The sequence below is a fragment of the Bidens hawaiensis genome, unplaced genomic scaffold, assembly GCF_021521415.1.
Source record: "Bidens hawaiensis isolate Kalapana, Puna unplaced genomic scaffold, B.hawaiensis_p1.1 tig00042753_1, whole genome shotgun sequence".
Taxonomy (NCBI): domain Eukaryota; kingdom Viridiplantae; phylum Streptophyta; class Magnoliopsida; order Asterales; family Asteraceae; genus Bidens; species Bidens hawaiensis.
This window is the reverse complement of record NW_027497568.1, coordinates 2,467-21,042: the sequence shown is the minus strand read 5'-3', so window position 1 is coordinate 21,042 and position 18,576 is coordinate 2,467. Positions and strand designations below refer to the sequence as shown.

Genomic DNA, 18,576 nt, shown 5'->3' with positions numbered 1-18,576 from the left:
TACTACATTACTTTTGTATGGTACAATAGAAAACAAAACCATTTATTGAAACTTCATCTAATAATACATGGTTTGACGGCTTTTACGTAATTAAGGTCGTATATGATGAAACCACTGTTAAGTTAAGAAATACAAAACCCGAATAAATTTTCATATCTTTTGTTTTATTAGTAACACATAAAATAATAACTTAACTGTGTATTCATTATTTTTCTCCTGTATTAAATCAGTATAACGTACACTGCATACAAATGTATTATACATATTTCACAGTGTTTTAATAAAATTATTATTTATTAAATACGCCTTGTATAATGTCTCTGTAGGAAAAAGAAGGAAGTGTTATTTTCCGTTCAATAGTGTTGTCATGACCATTTTAATAATTTATATGTATTATTTAATGTTGAAAGTGACAACAATCATATTATAAATTAAGAGAAAGCACTCTTAATAATTCATTTAGTTACTTACATTTTTTTATATAGTTTTTCTACATAATGACAAAAACAACACACCAAAGAAACAAAAACACAAGCACGTACAATTATAATTATTTCGGATCCATATAATATCAAACCCACCCTTTAGAACAAAATCCTATATTTTACACTCAGGTGTTTGGTTGTGGTCTCTTTTTGGGTCACTACAATAATCATACACTTTGTAGTTCCTTTGAACCCATTGCATTGCCGCCACTTGTTGGCGGCTCAGCCCTCCAGCAGTGGATGGAGAACCAAATGGAGGGCGGCATGATTGTCCAGAACCCGCTGCACAACCTTTGAGCTTGAAGTTGCTATACCTACCAACAAAAGGTTGATACCCATAATTCGCTTTGTATCTACCGTTTTCAGTGGCCCATGAAGATGCATCCCATATCGACCCGTACACGTACATTGGTCTTAAAGGAAACGTGTCATCAGTCTTCCTCGGGTACCTTCTTATCGGGACATCGTCCACAAAAAATCTACATGTCATATCCAAATATTGCAATATTTAAGTTATGTTTTTCACATTGATTCTTGGTTACAACAATTTCCAAAAAAGTCGTAATCGATGAACAATCTAGAATCTTATGAGTGTAATTAGTGTATGATAATGGAGTGTGACAAATATATATATATATATATATATATATATATATATATATCAAATAAAAATGCTTCAACAAATTTATGCAATACCTAACCCCATAATTTATTATCAAAATATACTTTTCAAAACGATTTTTTCTAGATTTTCAATATATAAAAAAAAGAGTGCCTCTTTTACACCGACATGCAATTATATGCAGGATATATCAAATTACGTAGTGAAAGATATCAAGGTTCAGGATGCATATATATGCTTGTTACTAGGTTTATATATATATATATATATATATATATATATATATATATATATATATATATATTATAAAGTAATTAACCATCTTTTCTATAATAGGCCATCCAATATTTCTAGCTACATTGTTATGTAAAGAAGATAATTATCAACTTACTTTGGTTATGTAAGAAAATGAAATCATAGCTGTCTATATAAGAGGGGGAGGGGCACTCATGGGTATTACCCATGCATTGGTCAATCATATACCGCCATCTCATTTCTACCCTTAATTACCCACAACTCACAAACTTACAAGCAACACTTACCCACAAGTACACTAAAACTTTATTAATTCATTTTAATTATTCAATGGTCAATAATGAAACAATTTTGTGTGGCAAAGGTTTGCCATGGAATGAATCATACACCTTACCCACATGGGATGAGATGGTTTTGCCATGTGGTTTGGAAGCCATACAACCTACCCATATGGGTGCCCCTTCCTCTCTAATACCACTACTACTCGCAAAGGTTGTTTGAGCCTGCCAAAACCATCGCAAGGGACAGTTGCGATGCTTTTGGCCTTGACAAATAGACCTGTCACTAATCCGCAACAGTGATGTGACAATAATAAATTGATGACATTGTTTTGCAAAGGAAATTGACGCCGTATGTTTTGCAACAAAATTAGTGACCAAAAATTTATTTTTTAAGTACTTTTGAAACCCTAGTTGTGACGAAATTTTTGATCGTCATGTCCTGTATCAATAATTTTTGGCAGCATTTTAATTTTAGTTTATTAGCCCGTTATATAAGAAAATTAAGAGCTAAACATCTACGGGAATACTTTTCAACAAAATATTCTTTCAAAACTTGCAAAAATGTGTTTTTTTCTTAAATGATTTCAATATATAAGAAAAGCATCCCTTTCGTTATCAAAAGTGTTTATTTTTTTTTATGAGTCACACGTGACATGACCCACAAAATAAAATTTTATAGAACGTAAATTTGAAAAAAAAATAACACTTAAGAAGAGGATTTAGAAGAAAACCAACATTATCTCTTTGGGTGTCCATAACATAGCATAATCATGAAAATCCTCGGTAGGATCGAACCAAAGATGAAACTTTTGTTCTCGTCCTATGATGTTCCCATCTCCACTTCCTCTAATGTACACATTTGTTTGTAACGTGTACGGTTTGTCCGGTGTTGTCCCTAGAAACTCAATATCCACTTCATCATGGTTTCCAGGATGATCCTCGTTATTTGAAAGCTATGCAAATGTATAATAATTAGTTAATCAAAAAGCACAATATATGTAAAGAAAAGTATGAAAACTTGCAATTATTTGGGGTGCAAGTAATCATTTAACTTTTATACGTACGTAAAATGATGTGATGACCCCAGCAGTGTAACCGGGGTGAAGCTTAACCGCGGTCCCAAAGAAACCTGATTCGTACGATTCTTTTGACTTAAAGCCACTTCCTGTCGAATAAAATTTACAAATATTATATAAATCACACGAATTACAACGCGCATGACATGTGCGCTATTATAAATTTTCGTGCTAATTGGGATAACTTGTTACTGCTAATATCTTGCTAACCAATTATATCAAGTAAAACAGAGTTTGCGTATATAGACAGAAAATTTATAGAAAGCTGAATTAATTATAAGAACATGATATAACATCAATAAAAGATGATACAATATATACGAATAGTGGTGTGTACTAACCAGAAGACTTATCAAGCCAAATGGTGACCGAGCCCTGGTCGAACCGTTGGTTCTGTGGGCCCCACAAGGTTTGATAAGCTTGATCGAAGGTGACGGTATCAACCGTAGAGCTAGGGTTGTAGCCAGGCGAGGGTGGGTTGCCTTGAGCATTGGTTGAAGTAGTGACCATGAAGAGAAGAATAGGGAGAAAGAGAGCCATGGCACAGATGAGTTGTTATGGTGTGCTTAAATGGAAGTACAATAGATATAGGGAGAAATATAAACCACACATTTGGTGAGACAAGGTATAAATAAGGAGATTATATAGGGACCCCATGCATGCAATTTTGCAATTAGGTAGAGTTGCTATATAAAATTAATATAAAAAATAAGTTATAGGTTATTTATTTAGATAATAAATATGGAAAAAAACAAAAGACTGTTTTGTAGTATTTTTGATACGTGGGGAAAAGATATTGATCGGCTTTGTTTTTGTGGTTTTGCTTTTTGGTTGATTAGCTCATTGTTGGTACACTTCTTTGAAATGATTGATCATCTAATAATACAATGACACACTTCAGTACTTCACTAAAATGATTGATCTACGAGTAAATGAAAAATAAAATTAAATAATTTAGCCCATACAATTACATAATTCATATATACAAATTTATTATATATTATTTCAATTGATATTATGTTAATATATATGTAATTTACCAAGAGATTGATATAACAAATGATGAACTATCTCAAAATTTGGAAATTAATGAATAATGAGAAAAGAATTTCTTATCTTAGGCTAACTGTCTTAATGAACTTAATACATCTTCTTAATGATATCGTTAGTGTGTTATGCATTGTGTGAATATACTCTTTTCTCAAACAACTAAAGCGTTAACACGCGATATAAAGAATAAAGATACAATTATTTATATGTTCATATCATATATTATTAATAAATTATGTGAGAGATATCGTCTAAAACAATAAAGCAAATCAATCAAGAAGAAATGTGCAAAAGTGAAAAGTTAAAGAACATGCTGATCAAAGACGCTAAAACAGCCCGACTGTTGATTGATCGTGCCATGTATGTATGGCCAAATTAAAACCTTCGATTTTCAAAACAAATTATAACGAATATAATAAGAAGGACAAACTATAAAACACAACGTTAATGTCGATGAATGTTATATTAACAATGACAAGTCATATACAAGTATTAGTTATTACGTACGTTACTGAACAAGTTTTATAAAGCTAAATATTTAAAAATATAAGTCAATTAATTATAAATTTCAAAAACTAATAAAAGTTTTATAGCATATATTATATAGGGTGAGTTATAATAAAAAGAAATAGTTTTCTAGGAAGAGTAAGAATAAATCTAAGCCATTGGATCTATGATCTAGTGGTTGAGATTTGTAGTTTTTAAAATACCAAATAGTTTTCTAGGATCAAGGATTTAGGCTAATGAAGAAACACTAAGTGACCCTGTACAGATTATAGATAATCTGGGGGTTAAGTAATGTTTCCCACGGATGAGGTCTAGCTGAGAAGGCTGTTCTTCAGGAGACCTGCAAAACAAACACCGTAAGCTCGTCACTGAGAAGGGGGGGTTCCTCCTTGTGACCACCCTCCGGCGTGAGAATCAGACTAGGTTGCTCTGAATATAAGTGTATATTAAGAGATTGCTAGATAACTGGATAGCAGATGATCTTACCATTCCAAGATATTGGAGTATTTATAGCCGAAGGTAGGTTTCCTAGAAGGTACAGCCGGCTGAATAGTATTCCTGTTCAACCAACAGTGGACTATGCACAGGCCATACTGGTTGGTGGGTAGGTTACGGCCAACAGTAACAAAGTCGGCTGCACTATTCCACCAACTGTAGATTATGCACGTCCTACTTACTGTGGATTGTACGCAGGCCATGCTGGTTGGTGAATAGGTTACGGCCAACAGTAACACTATTCCACCAACTGTAGGCCGCGCATGCTCCTCAGTAAGGGTTGGTGATTAGGCAGCGGCTAATAGTGACAAACAGTACTAGAGGGTGCTCCTCCTCGCCCTGTTGTCGATGAGCTGTCACCCTGTGATTGGCTCATGGGCTGTTCTGGTCAGATCGTCTGTCCTATCCATACCTTGGTAGGTATGGTACAAAAGATCTTTCAGAATCAGACTGGCTCATTTAGGCGGGATTGTTCCCGCCTTGCTCATTCCTTCATGTGACTACTGAAGTAGCTAGTGTCTTGTGCGTGTAGCCCTGCTGTCTGCGGGTAGCCTTTCCTGATGGCTTGTATCCGCAACTGCGGGAACAGGCGGGGTACTTCACCATTGGGAGGCTTTCCCTGCGTGTTCAGCTTGTGTACTGCGCGTAAGATCCTATGAGCATGGTGGGTCCTGCGGGAGCAGATGGCCTTTGCGCAGACGTCCCTGTTCAAGGTGAGTCTTGCGGGACCAACTGGTCTCTGCTGGGACCTACCTCTTCAAGTCCCCCCAGTCCAATGTTCTTCTCATGAATGTTTAATAAAGTGAGGTGAACTTTTGGACTTTGAGCAAGGGGTTTTGAAAAGGGTTTCTAGTTTTAAGGTTCTCCGTGGGGATTCTTCCCGCGGGTTTCCTAATGTCACTTGCAAAAATTCCCGATTTTTTTGCTTGATCTTTGGGTATGATGCGGGTAGGTATGTAACCTTCTCGCAAGTCAGGAGCGTTGAGTCTCACTTGTGTGGATTCTCCTTGAGGTTTTAGTGGTTTTGAACATAGTGATCAATTATGTTTAAACCACCAATTCCATCCTGGAGCCTCAAACAATGTAGTTCTCGACGTTCCCGCTATGCGGGGATGTTATTTCCGTTTCCACAAGCATTGCCCAGAAGATCCTTCCTGGTTTCAATTCCCTGCCGAGCGCTAGGTATGTGAAGGGTTTTGCCTTAACACTGTACCCGCGCTCGTCTTACGGTTACTTTACTTTCAAGGTACTCCTGGCGTCAATTCCCTGCGGGTGCTAGGTACGTGAAGGGTTTTGCCTTAACACTGTATCCGCACCCGTCTTATAGTTACTTTGTTGCCGGGGTATTCTTGGCTTCAATTCCCTGCGGGTGCTAGGTATGTGGAAGGTTTTGCCTTAACACTGTACCCGCATCCGTCTTATGGTTACTTGGTTGCCAAGGTAAGGGGTATTTTCCCGCTTACTTTTGAATCTTTTTGAATTTTGAATTTTGAAATTCGAAAGGTTGGTGAGGATAAGAACAATCCAAACATCTGAAACGTCGTGTGACGGTTTCTTCTGACTGTGTCAGGACGTGCAGGAAGTTATGGTGACGTGACAGAACATGGTCATTCCAGTCGCTTTTTCAGGCGCGTGGGCATGATTTTTCCGGCGCGTGGCCGCGAAATTACTGGCACACGTCCTTTCAACAGCTGTTGCCAGCTTGCTTTTTGCCACGTGTCATAGTTTCATTGCACCTTTGATTTCTCTCTCCTCCGCATTAAATTCACCGCATTAATTGCGATTACTATATAAAGGGGGAGAGGGTTATTTGCAATTCACACTTTTCACTCTTCTTCTTCTTCTTAGTGATTTCCGGCAAATACTCCCCTTTTTCAGGCAAGCATTTTCCCGAAATCACTCTTCTTTATGCAAAAATGTCTTCTCGTGATGCTGAAGCTATAGCTGACGACAGGGGTACTGCTGGTGAGTGCCAGTGTGCTCTGCCCGGCGATCAGTACCGGTATGTTGTCAGGAAGTTCATGCTCGATCATCTCGAGCCTGAGTTTCCTGAATCCCACCAGACCGTGTACGATGCCCCCAGTGGCAAGATCGGGGTTTATGCTGCATTTTTTGTCTATGGGAATCTTAGATTCCCATTGACAAAATTTGTTTACCGTGTCCTTGAGAGGCACGGTGTCCATTTGACCGAGCTGCACCCCATGGCGATCGCCAAGATTCGCCATTTTGAGTGGGTGTGCCGGATTTTGGGCATCGAGCCCCATGTGGACCGCCTGATGACCTTCTATACCTGGAGGTGCATCCAAGGGTGGTACACCCTGACGACCCGTATTAAGGGTCTGAAGATTTGCGACACCGAGCGCAGTCTTCGCGCGTGGAAGCAGGAATTCTTCTACATTTCTGCCCGCGCCATCCCCCTTGCCATGAAGTTTAAAAATGGCCAAGCGATACCGAGCCTTCACGCCCCCAACTACCAGGAGGCGGAATGGTTTTCGAAGATATCCCGGATCCAATCTCCGGTTTACCGGTTTGCGGAGTCCGGGATGGTCATGTTAGGGATGAGCCGGGTGTGGAAAGATGCGTCTCTGGTTCCCATCCTCCTCGAATACGGTTTGAACTCTATTCCCTATGGTATGTCTTGTTTTTCTTTTGCAGTGTCGGATTCCAATGAAGTGTATGTTCCGCGATGGAACATACGCCGAGGAACAACCCTTCGTACCCCTGTGGAGTGCGTGGACTGGGCTCGCCACGCTGCTCCTCATGGTGCGTTGGGGGAAGCCATGGCTAGCTACCAGGAGGGTAGGCTAACCAATGAGCTTCGGGTTCTCCAAGCCCGGATGCAGCCGCGCGTCGAGCTGCTTTGTCGTGAAAACGACAAGTTGAAAGCAGCTCGCGCCAAGGACGTATCTGAGGCGCGTGCTCTCCGGGAGGAGAACCAACAGCTGGCGGCAGCTGCCGCCGACAAGGAGAAGGCCTTCAAGGCCCTCGAGGTTGAAGTTCAGGCGCGACTCGAGGCCCGCTCCAAGGCTGCCCAAGCTGTGAATGAACAGCTTCGGCTGGCCAGGGAGACTGCGCGAAACGCAACCGAGAGGGCTGCCAAGGCTGAAGCCATTGCTGAGCCTTTGCGTGTGGAGAATGAGGAGCTCAAGGCCAAATTAGAGGCTCTCCAACGCGCTCATGATGCCTTGGCAATGGAGGATGCCAAGAAACTCCAGGAAATCTTGGACCAAAGAGGGGTGCTTGACCACACCGAGCGGAAGCTTAAGGGCGTCGAAGAGGCTGCCGCAAAGGAAGTTTTACTTGCCAACCTTAACAAGAGCGAAGCCGAACGCGCCCATAACGAAGCTCAAGCTGCCCTCCAATGGCTTCTTCGAGAAGCGTTGCCTCAGGTATATTTAGCTTTATCTTCTCGCTTTTCTTTTGTAAGAAAAGGTTTTAATACTTGTATTTTTTCTTTGTAGGTTGTGCGTCGGGTCTTTTCAGAGACCTCTTACGATGATGCTATGACCGCAGCCCTCAACGCTTCTCATGAGGATGGGGAAAAGGCCGGCTTCCTGCTGGGTCTAGGGTTTGTTGAGAAAGGCGTCCCGCCTTCCAACTTCCCTTTGTTCGATGTGGATACCGAAGCCATTTATGACCAAGCATTGAACCAATACGCCGCCTTCCCGCATCCAGTGGTGGAAAAGGTGGACGAAGTAGCTGCTGCTGATGATGGGTTAGCTGTCCTTAAAGCGTTCCTCGAACCACCCCGTTCTTCTGACGGAGCGGGTCCAAGTGGAAGCGGCCCTGAAGCTTGATCCTGAAGATCCCTTTCCATTGCTAAGAGACTTGTATAGATTTATTCTTTCAGGCGGGTAGTAACCCGGCCATTCTTGTAATATATCATTGGAATATAAATCTTTTTGCGGATAAGATTGTTATTTCCTTCTTTGGATTCCTTGCTTTATAAGCTCATGACTTAGTTTAAGTTAGCAATTTTCCAAGTTTTTTAGAATAAGTTAACCTGTTGAACGTGGTTGATGATGGGTTAAAGTTTCGCTTCCTCCTTCGTGATTGTGCGGGTAAACCGTCACTTGCACTTGGTAGGATGGCTAAATTTTAACCGTCATCTGACCTGCGTGTAGGTTTTCCTCATTTTTCCTCGAAATTTCTAAGTATTTAGGATAAGTTAACCTTTGAACGTGGTTGATAGTGGGTTAAAGTTTCGCTTCCTCCTTCGTGATTGTGCGGGTAAACCGTCACTTGCACTTGGTAGGATGGCTAAATTTTAACCATACCTGACCTGCGTGTAGGTTTTCCTTATCCTTATTTCTAAGTATTTTTTTTTTTTTTTTTTAGGATAAACTTTGAACGTGGTAGATGATAGTTTGAAGTTTTGCTTCCTTATTTGTGATTGTGCGGATAAGACCGTCACTTGCACTTACAAAGATGGCTAAACTTTACTTACATCATACCTGCGTGTAGGTTTCCCTTATTTTTAACGTTGTGTTTATGCGGGTTTTGCCGCCTTCCACACGCAATGACTTACTTCTCCTCATTTATGCGGTAAATACCGGCACCAGTGGGGAGTTCATAAGGATAAAGGTAAACACATTATGAAAGGAGAATCATTTCCATTAGAAGTGGCTCTTGGCCTTTTCTTTACAAGTTTTGGAATTGATCTACATATAACATTTGCGTAATTGAGCTCCATTCCATGTTCTTGGGATGGGAGTGCCATCGAGCCTTTCGAGCCGGTATGCGCCCTTTCCCAGAACCTGTTTGATGGCCCTTCCCAGATCGGGGCCAACTTTCCTGGGCGTTCTTGGTTCGAAGCCTCGTTGTTACGCAGTATGTAGTCTCCTTCCTTGAAGTTGCAGAGTTTTACCCGCGTGTTGTAGTACTTTTGCATTTGTCGTTTGTAGTTCTCTTCACGCACTGCGGCTAAGTCTCTGCGTTCCTCGGTTAGCATAAGATCCAACCGTCTTTCCGCATCATTGTCTTCTGGCTGACTCAAGACCCTTGGTGAGGGTAGACCAATTTCGACCGGGACCATGGCTTCAGTGCCATAAGTGAGGCTGAACGGGGTTTCTCCCGTACTGGCCTTCTTCAACGTTCTGTTTGCCCAAAGGACGTGCGGAAGCTCGTCCACCCAGCCGGATCTGTGTTTCAAGAGTCTTTTCTTTATGCCTTCGACGATGCTTTTATTTGCTCTTTCCACCTCACCATTTCCTTGCGGGTGTGCCACTGAGGTAAAGGTGTGGGTGATTTGAAGTTCTTTTAGCCACTGTTGTAGCTTTTTGTCAGCAAAGTTGGTGCCGTTATCGCTCACCAAATTCTGTGGAAGTCCAAAACGACAAATTATAAATTCCCAAATAAATTTTTTGATATGCTTTGCGGTTGTTTGGGCTAAAGGTTTTGCTTCTATCCACTTGGTGAAGTAGTCGATGGCTACCACTAGGAACTGAACATTTCCTGCTGCTGTAGGAAATGGGCCTGTCACATCGATGGCCCACTTCTGAAATGGCCACGAAGAAGTGACTGGAACCAGTTCGTTTTTCGGGCGATGCGTGTTAGGTGCGTAAAGCTGGCAAGATCTGCATTTTCTGATGTATGCCAGTGCATCCGTATGCATCCCTGGCCAAAAGTATCCCGCGTTGTTTAGCTTGGCTACAACAGCGCGGGGACCTGCGTGTACCCCACAGATGCCTTCGTGTACTTCCCTTAGGAGGTAGTTGGCATCTTGGTTGTCCACGCATCTCAAGAGTGGGCCAAGAAAGTTACGTCTGTAAAGGATGTCATTGACGAGTTGATAATTCAGTGCTTTACAGCGTAGTTTTCTTGCCTGTGTTTTTGACTCTGGTAGTATTCCTGCTGCAAGGTAATTTATTATTGGTGTCATCCACGTTTCTGTACTGGTTTGGATGACACAAATTTCCTTGTGCGGGACTGATGGCGCTTCGAGGAGTTCAATGCGGATGTCCTTTCCCAGGTGGGTGAAGGCTAGTGATGCAAGCTTGCTTAACGCATCCGCAGATTTGTTTTCGCTGCGCTTGACATGTATGACTTTACAATCACTAAAATCACGCATAAGGGTTTTTGCCTGGGCGAGGTACAGGGCCATGGTGTCGTTCACAGCCGTGTATGTTCCATTTATTTGGTTGGCCACCAGCATGGAATCCACATGGGCTTCCAAGTTTTTCACTCCCATCTTACGCGCAATTCTCAAACCGGCCAAGAATGCTTCATATTCGGCTTCGTTATTCGTACTTGGAAAGTCCAGCCGAATAGCGTAAGTATATTCTTGGCCCGCTGGGTTGGTTAATTTTAACCCTGCGCCTGAACCCTCGTTACTGGCTGCTCCATCAGTATAGAGTCGCCAGACATCATTGACGTCCTGTGCTGGGGAGGGTTGAGCCTCCTCCTGGCACTCTTTCACCCGCGAAGCGGGGACTTCTGCAATAAAATCGGCCAGGACCTGGCCTTTTATGGCTGGTCTTGGCTTGTACTTAATTGCATATTCTCCCAATTCAATTGCCCATTTGGCTAGACGTCCCGATAATTCGGGTTTGCCTAGAACGTTTGAGAGTTTGAAGTTGGTGAGAATGGTGATTGGGTGGCCCTGAAAATATCGTCTTAACCTGCGTGAAGCATGTATAAGTGCTAAGACTAATTTTTCGAGGGTAGAGTACCGGGTTTCTACGTCTGTTAGTACACGGCTAACATAATAGATTGGCATCTGGATGCCCTTTCGTTCTACTAGCAGGACTGCCCCGGTTGCTCTATCTGTTGCGGAAAGGTATAGGATTAACTCCTCTCCCGCTTGTGGTGCTGTAAGTGTTGGGAGTTCGATCAAGCGTGACCGAATCTCCTGAAAAGCTGCTTCCGCTTCTGGTGTCCAGCGGAAGTGCGTTTTCTTCAAGCAGTTTCTCAATGTTGACACGAAAGGAAACGACTTATCTGCATGGTTTGCCAAGAAGCGATTAAGTGCGACTAGTCGTCCATTCAGTGTCTGAGCCTGTTTGATGGTGGTAGGTGATTCCATTTTAACAATGGCTTCGACCTTTTCAGGGTTCGCTCTAAAGCCATCTTTAGTAACAATGACTCCCAAGAACTTCCCTTCTTCCATCCCAAATGAACACTTGCTCGGGTTGAGCTTCATGTTTATCTTTCGGAGCGTGTTGAAAGTTTCTTCAATGTCTTTCAACATCGCCTCAGGCTCGAGGCTTTTGATGACCAAATCATCCATATAGACTTCCAAGTTTCTCCCGATTTGGGCATGAAACTCTTTGTCCATTAGTCGTTGGTACGTGGACCCTGCATTCTTAAGTCCGAATGGCATCATTTTATAACAAAATGTGCCATCGGGCGTCCGAAATGCGGTTTTGTCCTGGTCATCAATGGCCATGTGGATTTGGTGGTACCCCTTATACGCATCCAAGAAGCATTTAAGGCGGAATGGTGCCAACGAATCCACTTTGAGATCAATTTCTGGTAACGGATAACAATCTTTGGGGCATGCTTTGTTCAAATCTTTGAAATCTATGCACATGCGCCATTGTTTGTCATTCTTCGGTACCATTACGGGATTTGCAACCCATGTTTGATATCTACTAACGCGTACGATGCCTGCGTCAAGGAGTTCCTTGACTTGGGTTCTACACGCGTTAGTTTGTTCAGGCCCCATTACTCTGCGCTTTTGTACGATTGGCGTAACAGCCGGATCGCATTTGAGCTTATGCTCCGCCTTACTTCGGGGTACACCAGTCATGTCAGCTGGTGCCCACGCAAAGATGTCAGCGTTTTTCTGCAGTAAGCGTTTGAGTAAGGTGCGGGTGGGATCAACGATTGTTGGTCCAATGGTAATGGCCTGGTCGGGGTATTTGCCATTGAAGGCCCATTTTTCTGGTTCAGTGATGGTTGGTTTAGCCTTTTTCGGTTTGGGTTTAGATGAAACAGATGCAATGCATACCTGGGGAATGCCAGAGATCATTGCTACACCCTCAGCTGTTGGCCATCCCATCATGCCATGGACTGAAGATACCACGGCGTTGAATCTTGCCATCCCGTCTCTTCCGAATAGGATGTCGTACGTATGATGTGGCTTTTTCATTACGACAAAATCCACGTCTTCTGTGCGTGAATGACTCCCATCAGTAAGAGTAACGGGGAAAGATAGGATACCCAGGGGTGTTTCTGTACTTCCGTCAAACCCTTCCATTGAAGCGTAGACCGTTTCCAAGCGTTCTTTGTCTTCATCATCCAGCTTATCAAAGAACTGTCTGTACATCACTGTCGACGAAGCGCCGTTGTCAGCAAGAGTGCGTGAAGTGATGTAGTGCCCCAGCTGGCTTCTGATGACGATGGGGCCTTCTTTGCTGGGGCCTCCTGGCACTCGCGGGAAGCGCACCTCAGCTTCTTTCCACGCGCATGGTTCTGCCACCCGTCTTTTCCTTCCTCTGACCTTGCCATGAACCATGTTGATGCTGATATCGACGGGCTTTCGTCCGTTACCTCTGTACCGGTTGTCATTCCTTCCTCCCTTCCTGATCGATGCCACAAGATGTGCAAGCCTTCCGTCCTTGACAAATGTCTCAATAATATCCTTCAAGGATGTGCACTCTTCAGTACCATGACCCTTTGTCCCGTGGAAATCACAGGATTTGCTTTGATCCGCATTAGGTTTCTGCCGGATCAATGGGGCTTTAGGCCATGGCAATTTTTCCGTGGCAAATATCTCCGTGACGCTCTTCGTGAGTGGCGTCCACCGGTGTTTTCGGTTTGAAGGGTGTGTGTTGTCCCTTCCGCCAACAAGAGGGCGAGAGCTGGATGAGGTGTCAAAGTTTACCCTTGACTGCCAAATACCTAGCCTCCTCTTTTTGTTCTGCCGGGCGATCCGGACATTGTTCTCTCTGGTCCTCTGCGTGTAGAGGTGTGTACTCTGGGGAAGATCTCTTCCCAGTTGCTTTTCCGTCTCGGCAAAGCGCTTTGCCGCCGTCATGATGGCATCCCAAGTTGATGGCATGCCATCCTTACCCGTCAATGTGCGGATAAGTTCTGGGTATTCGGCGCCTTGGATGAAGGCGGCGCGAACCAGATCTTCACTTATGTTGCCGAGACTAAGCTTTTTGGAGTTGAAGCGAGTGATGAAGTCTAGTAGAGATTCATCCTCCTCTCTCACGCAGTTAAGGATCGTCCACTGCTCTTCAGTGTATTTCCTCTGTTGGCTGAAATGCTGGCTGAACTTGTTCTGAAAGTCCGCCCAGTCATATATGTGGTGGATCGGTAAACGATCGAACCATGCCCTGGCCGCTCCGACCAGAGTCATCTGGAACATGTAGCACCACGTGGGTTCCGTCCAGTTGCTGACGGTAGCCCCCGCAATGAACCTGTTCAAATGGTCGTCTGGGTCGGATAGACCATCGTAAGTGCCAATGTTGGACATTTGTTTGGCACTTCTCGGGGCGATTGCTTCCGCAATGTCCCTTGCGAACTTTGACTTCCCTGCATTTGTGGCAGTTGGTCTAAAGGTTTTGGAAAAGTCACGCGGGTTTCTCTCCACGATTGGTTTAAAGGCTTCCCCAAAATTCCTTTTTGGTTGGACGTCCGTTTCCTTACGCTTCCCTTTCGCCTTATGGCGAGGGTTCGCGTCGGTGTCGGATTCCAACTCGTCTGAGTACTCGCAGTCACTGCTCATATTGAGGTGTTGGCGAGTACTGGCGAATTCGTCAGCCTGTTGAACTGAACGCAAGCGTTCGTCCAATTCGGCCTGGAATTCTCTTTGTCGTGCTTCGGCCCATGCCTTCACTTGATCTATTGTTTGGCGAGGAACCTTCGTTCGTTTTTCCAGTTGGGTATCGGAGAACCCCAATGGAATATTTACTCCACTTGCCCCGGCTTGGGTAGTCGGGGTAGTGTTCGTAAGGATTGTATAACCGCCGGTGTTCCCCCCAGTTGCTGGGGTTGTTACCGGGGTTTCTTGGTCGGTTACTGGCCTTTGAACCGGAGTAACGTTAACCATTTCTTCAGAAATTGTGAAAAAACTAAAGTAGTTCTAGCTTTTATACACGGATGGCGCCAATGAAGAAACACTAAGTGACCCTGTACAGATTATAGATAATCTGGGGGTTAAGTAATGTTTCCCACGGATGAGGTCTAGCTGAGAAGGCTGTTCTTCAGGAGACCTGCAAAACAAACACCGTAAGCTCGTCACTGAGAAGGAGGGGGGGGTTCCTCCTTGTGACCACCCTCCGGCGTGAGAATCAGACTAGGTTGCTCTGAATATAAGTGTATATTAAGAGATTGCTAGATAACTGGATAGCAGATGATCTTACCATTCCAAGATATTGGAGTATTTATAGCCGAAGGTAGGTTTCCTAGAAGGTACAGCCGGCTGAATAGTATTCCTGTTCAACCAACAGTGGACTATGCACAGGCCATACTGGTTGGTGGGTAGGTTACGGCCAACAGTAACAAAGTCGGCTGCACTATTCCACCAACTGTAGATTATGCACGTCCTACTTACTGTGGATTGTACGCAGGCCATGCTGGTTGGTGAATAGGTTACGGCCAACAGTAACACTATTCCACCAACTGTAGGCCGCGCATGCTCCTCAGTAAGGGTTGGTGATTAGGCAGCGGCTAATAGTGACAAACAGTACTAGAGGGTGCTCCTCCTCGCCCTGTTGTCGATGAGCTGTCACCCTGTGATTGGCTCATGGGCTGTTCTGGTCAGATCGTCTGTCCTATCCATACCTTGGTAGGTATGGTACAAAAGATCTTTCAGAATCAGACTGGCTCATTTAGGCGGGATTGTTCCCGCCTTGCTCATTCCTTCATGTGACTACTGAAGTAGCTAGTGTCTTGTGCGTGTAGCCCTGCTGTCTGCGGGTAGCCTTTCCTGATGGCTTGTATCCGCAACTGCGGGAACAGGCGGGGTACTTCACCATTGGGAGGCTTTCCCTGCGTGTTCAGCTTGTGTACTGCGCGTAAGATCCTATGAGCATGGTGGGTCCTGCGGGAGCAGATGGCCTTTGCGCAGACGTCCCTGTTCAAGGTGAGTCTTGCGGGACCAACTGGTCTCTGCTGGGACCTACCTCTTCAGCTAAATAGTTTCCTAACTCTAAATTTTATGTTATTCCTACTATTCCTATAAAACTACGTCTTTTTATTTTAACCTTTCTCTCTCTCTCTCTCTATATTATATATATAGGGTAGGGTTAACGTAAAAAACAATAGTTTTGTGAAAAACATAAGAATAGATCTAGGATCTAGTGGTTGAGATTAGTAGTTTTTAAAAACCATATAGTTCCTATTTATATGGTATATTGTCATATTTAGATGGTGTGGTTTATTTTAAAGGCTTCTCACAACTTCTCACAAAAACAATTGCTTTTTATTTGAACATTCTTCTATATATATAGTTTTAAGCTTGTATATTATGTTAAAAGTATTGGCCAGAAAATATTTCATCATGTTGTTAAGTTTTTGAAATCACAATATATAAATACAATATTTGATTAAAAAACTCATTTGGAAATTTGACTCGAGTTGTAATTAAGAAAACAAAAAAGTGTTTGTAAAGACTTCTTAAAACAAGAACTTTAATGCTTTATAAGATGCTAATTTCTAACCAGGTAGTTGGAAAACTCAAAAACGACCAAATTTTAAGAAAAAAAAATAGTGAAAATGAGCATGTCTTACCCTGATGTGTGCTCACTTGTTACAAAAATACAAAGTTGTTTCTCTCTTATTTAACAAACATTCTAGTCCACACCAAACCAACCGCTTGCGAATAAAAGTACTAATACACACATTCTATAAAGCTATTTTAAGTATCTAGTATCTAAGCATTCTATTATTAAAATAAAAAGAAGAGAAAATTGCCAAATGAGTGCCTGTGGTCTTTTCTACGGAGTCACAATTAGTCCCTGCTAAGAATTATAAACTTCTTACATCCCCATGGTTTACAAACTGAACTATACGAGTCCCTCCGTCTAAAAGAACGTTAAGTTATCCATCCAAATAAGCATGAAATTACTCTCCTACCCTTGACTGATTATAACAAATAAATTATGCGCTTTCTTGTTCACATGATCAATCTGGTTGTTCAAATATGGAACCCTAACAGCCATTCTTGTTCACAGCTCGTCAACAGCCCGTCAAGGTCAAGCAATCCTCCAGCAGCCACGATCTTCTTGCCCATTTTCTTCCACACTCCACTCCAACAGTCCTCTACCCTAATTCTTCTTCTCTCCACCTCAAACCCTTACAGCCACGATCAGTTCTCTACACCTACGATCAGTTAACAGTTGTATTCGGTTGAAGGTTTTAGAGTCAGAGGTTTCGTTTTTCTCGCTATCGATTTCAGGTAACCCCTCAAGTGTTTACATAATCAGTTCATCACTTATGTATGTTTATTTCTGGTTCGAGGTTTAATTTTCAGTTCATCACATCAATGACCGGGGCTACAAAATCCATCGGAACACGGCTGAAATTGAACGGCTGAAGTAATGAACGGCTTGAAGGCCAGCGCCGGCGCTGACTGTAATATTGAAGGTCGTCGAATTCAGTTAATGGTCGCCGAGATTTTTTGGTGTCACACCCTGCCAATAGGGGCCTGGGAGTTTCAAGGACAAATTGGTACCAAGTGTAAGCAGTGGAATATTATTGATAAAAATAAGTTACAACGTTTGCACTAGGTATTTATGACAAGGTGTAACTACACAACTATCTCTTCTCTGACACTGTTACAATCCCGTGGTTGGTTATACTAATCTTCTTGGCATCTAATCTTCATTGTTCATGTTCGGCATATGCCTCTATCCTTAAGCTTTCTCATTACAAAGCTAATCCAAATTGCTAATCCCCATAGTACTGAATACATGCTAAAAAGCGTCAACTAAAAAGTTTGTGAGTTCGTGAGTTTAGCTCACATACACATAAAACAGTTCATTATAAAAGCGCGCAAGTTTGCGTGTATGTAAGTATAAAACATGGTGCACCATCAATCAAGTCCACAATCAAACCTGCAACTAGCATAAGTATCCCCAACTCATACTAAAAGTTAAACCGTCCCGGACTATCACCCTGCTAAAAGCAATAATCAAACACGTAGGTTATATGCCGCAACGATCCGCAGATCTCAGTATGGTTTACCCAACATAGGGTCACTGTGCGTGGGGGTCTCCCAATAGTACTACCCATACAAGCCTACCGTCCCATTCCCTAGGGCTAATGATTGTGTAAAAATTGGGACAAAAATTTAACAGTAAAACACATCTTGATAAACATCACACCATAAGTAAAACCAGCATGTATCCAGCCCAAAAGTTCAGCACGAAACTCACCTCAGTCCGTATGCAATATGTATATGAAAGATTATCAAAGAGCTTGCACTATGCTAGAAATCACCAAGTACGCCTAATATATATATTAATCAACAATAAGTTATCGAAGAACAATGTAAAATTCACTATTGGTATTGTGTACTAGATAAGTGTTTTCCAACACATTTGGTTCTCGATGAGTAAAGTTTCCTTTTATGGGGAGTTTGTACTTAAATAACTTTAATAAGATTGATGTTTTGTGTTTAGGTATATAATTCAGCTTCCGGGAGTTTTAGTTACCTTGGTTCATTTGTCGGGGTTCGATAAAGTTTCCATTTTTGGAAAGTTCGGGGGTTTTCGATTAGGTTTCGGGTTACCATATGACCCTAGAAGCTATATACATTTCATGGATATCAAAAGTTTAATGATTCTTATTTAAATCAACCATGTTATGTGTTTACAAACGTTGACAATACCGGTTATCGCCGGTGTGTGTCG

General features: G+C 42.6%; 1 protein-coding gene across 1 annotated transcript; it reads right to left on the bottom strand.

Annotated features, from left to right (window-relative positions):
- Positions 1-523: 523 nt before the first annotated feature.
- Positions 524-3,354, bottom strand: LOC143593771 (xyloglucan endotransglucosylase/hydrolase protein 31-like). The gene is made up of 4 exons (XM_077073286.1): positions 3,061-3,354; positions 2,708-2,808; positions 2,379-2,596; positions 524-964 (listed from the first exon to the last, which is right to left on the bottom strand). Exons 1-4 carry the CDS (start codon positions 3,257-3,259, stop codon positions 598-600), a joined length of 885 nt encoding a protein of 294 aa, XP_076929401.1. The 5' UTR covers positions 3,260-3,354; the 3' UTR covers positions 524-597.
- Between the last annotated feature and the right edge of the window lie 15,222 nt (positions 3,355-18,576).

Bases quoted from the DNA above. Each gene is read 5' to 3' on its own strand.
- LOC143593771 (XM_077073286.1), bottom strand. From the start codon at position 3,259: ATGGCTCTCTTTCTCCCTATTCTTCTCTTCATGGTCACTACTTCAACC. The intron at 2,809-3,060 runs GTTAGTACACAC...TTTATTCGACAG, and splicing joins TTGGCTTGATAAGTCTTCTG to GAAGTGGCTTTAAGTCAAAA. The intron at 965-2,378 runs GTTGGTTTTCTT...TATGACATGTAG, and splicing joins TGGACACCCAAAGAGATAAT to ATTTTTTGTGGACGATGTCC.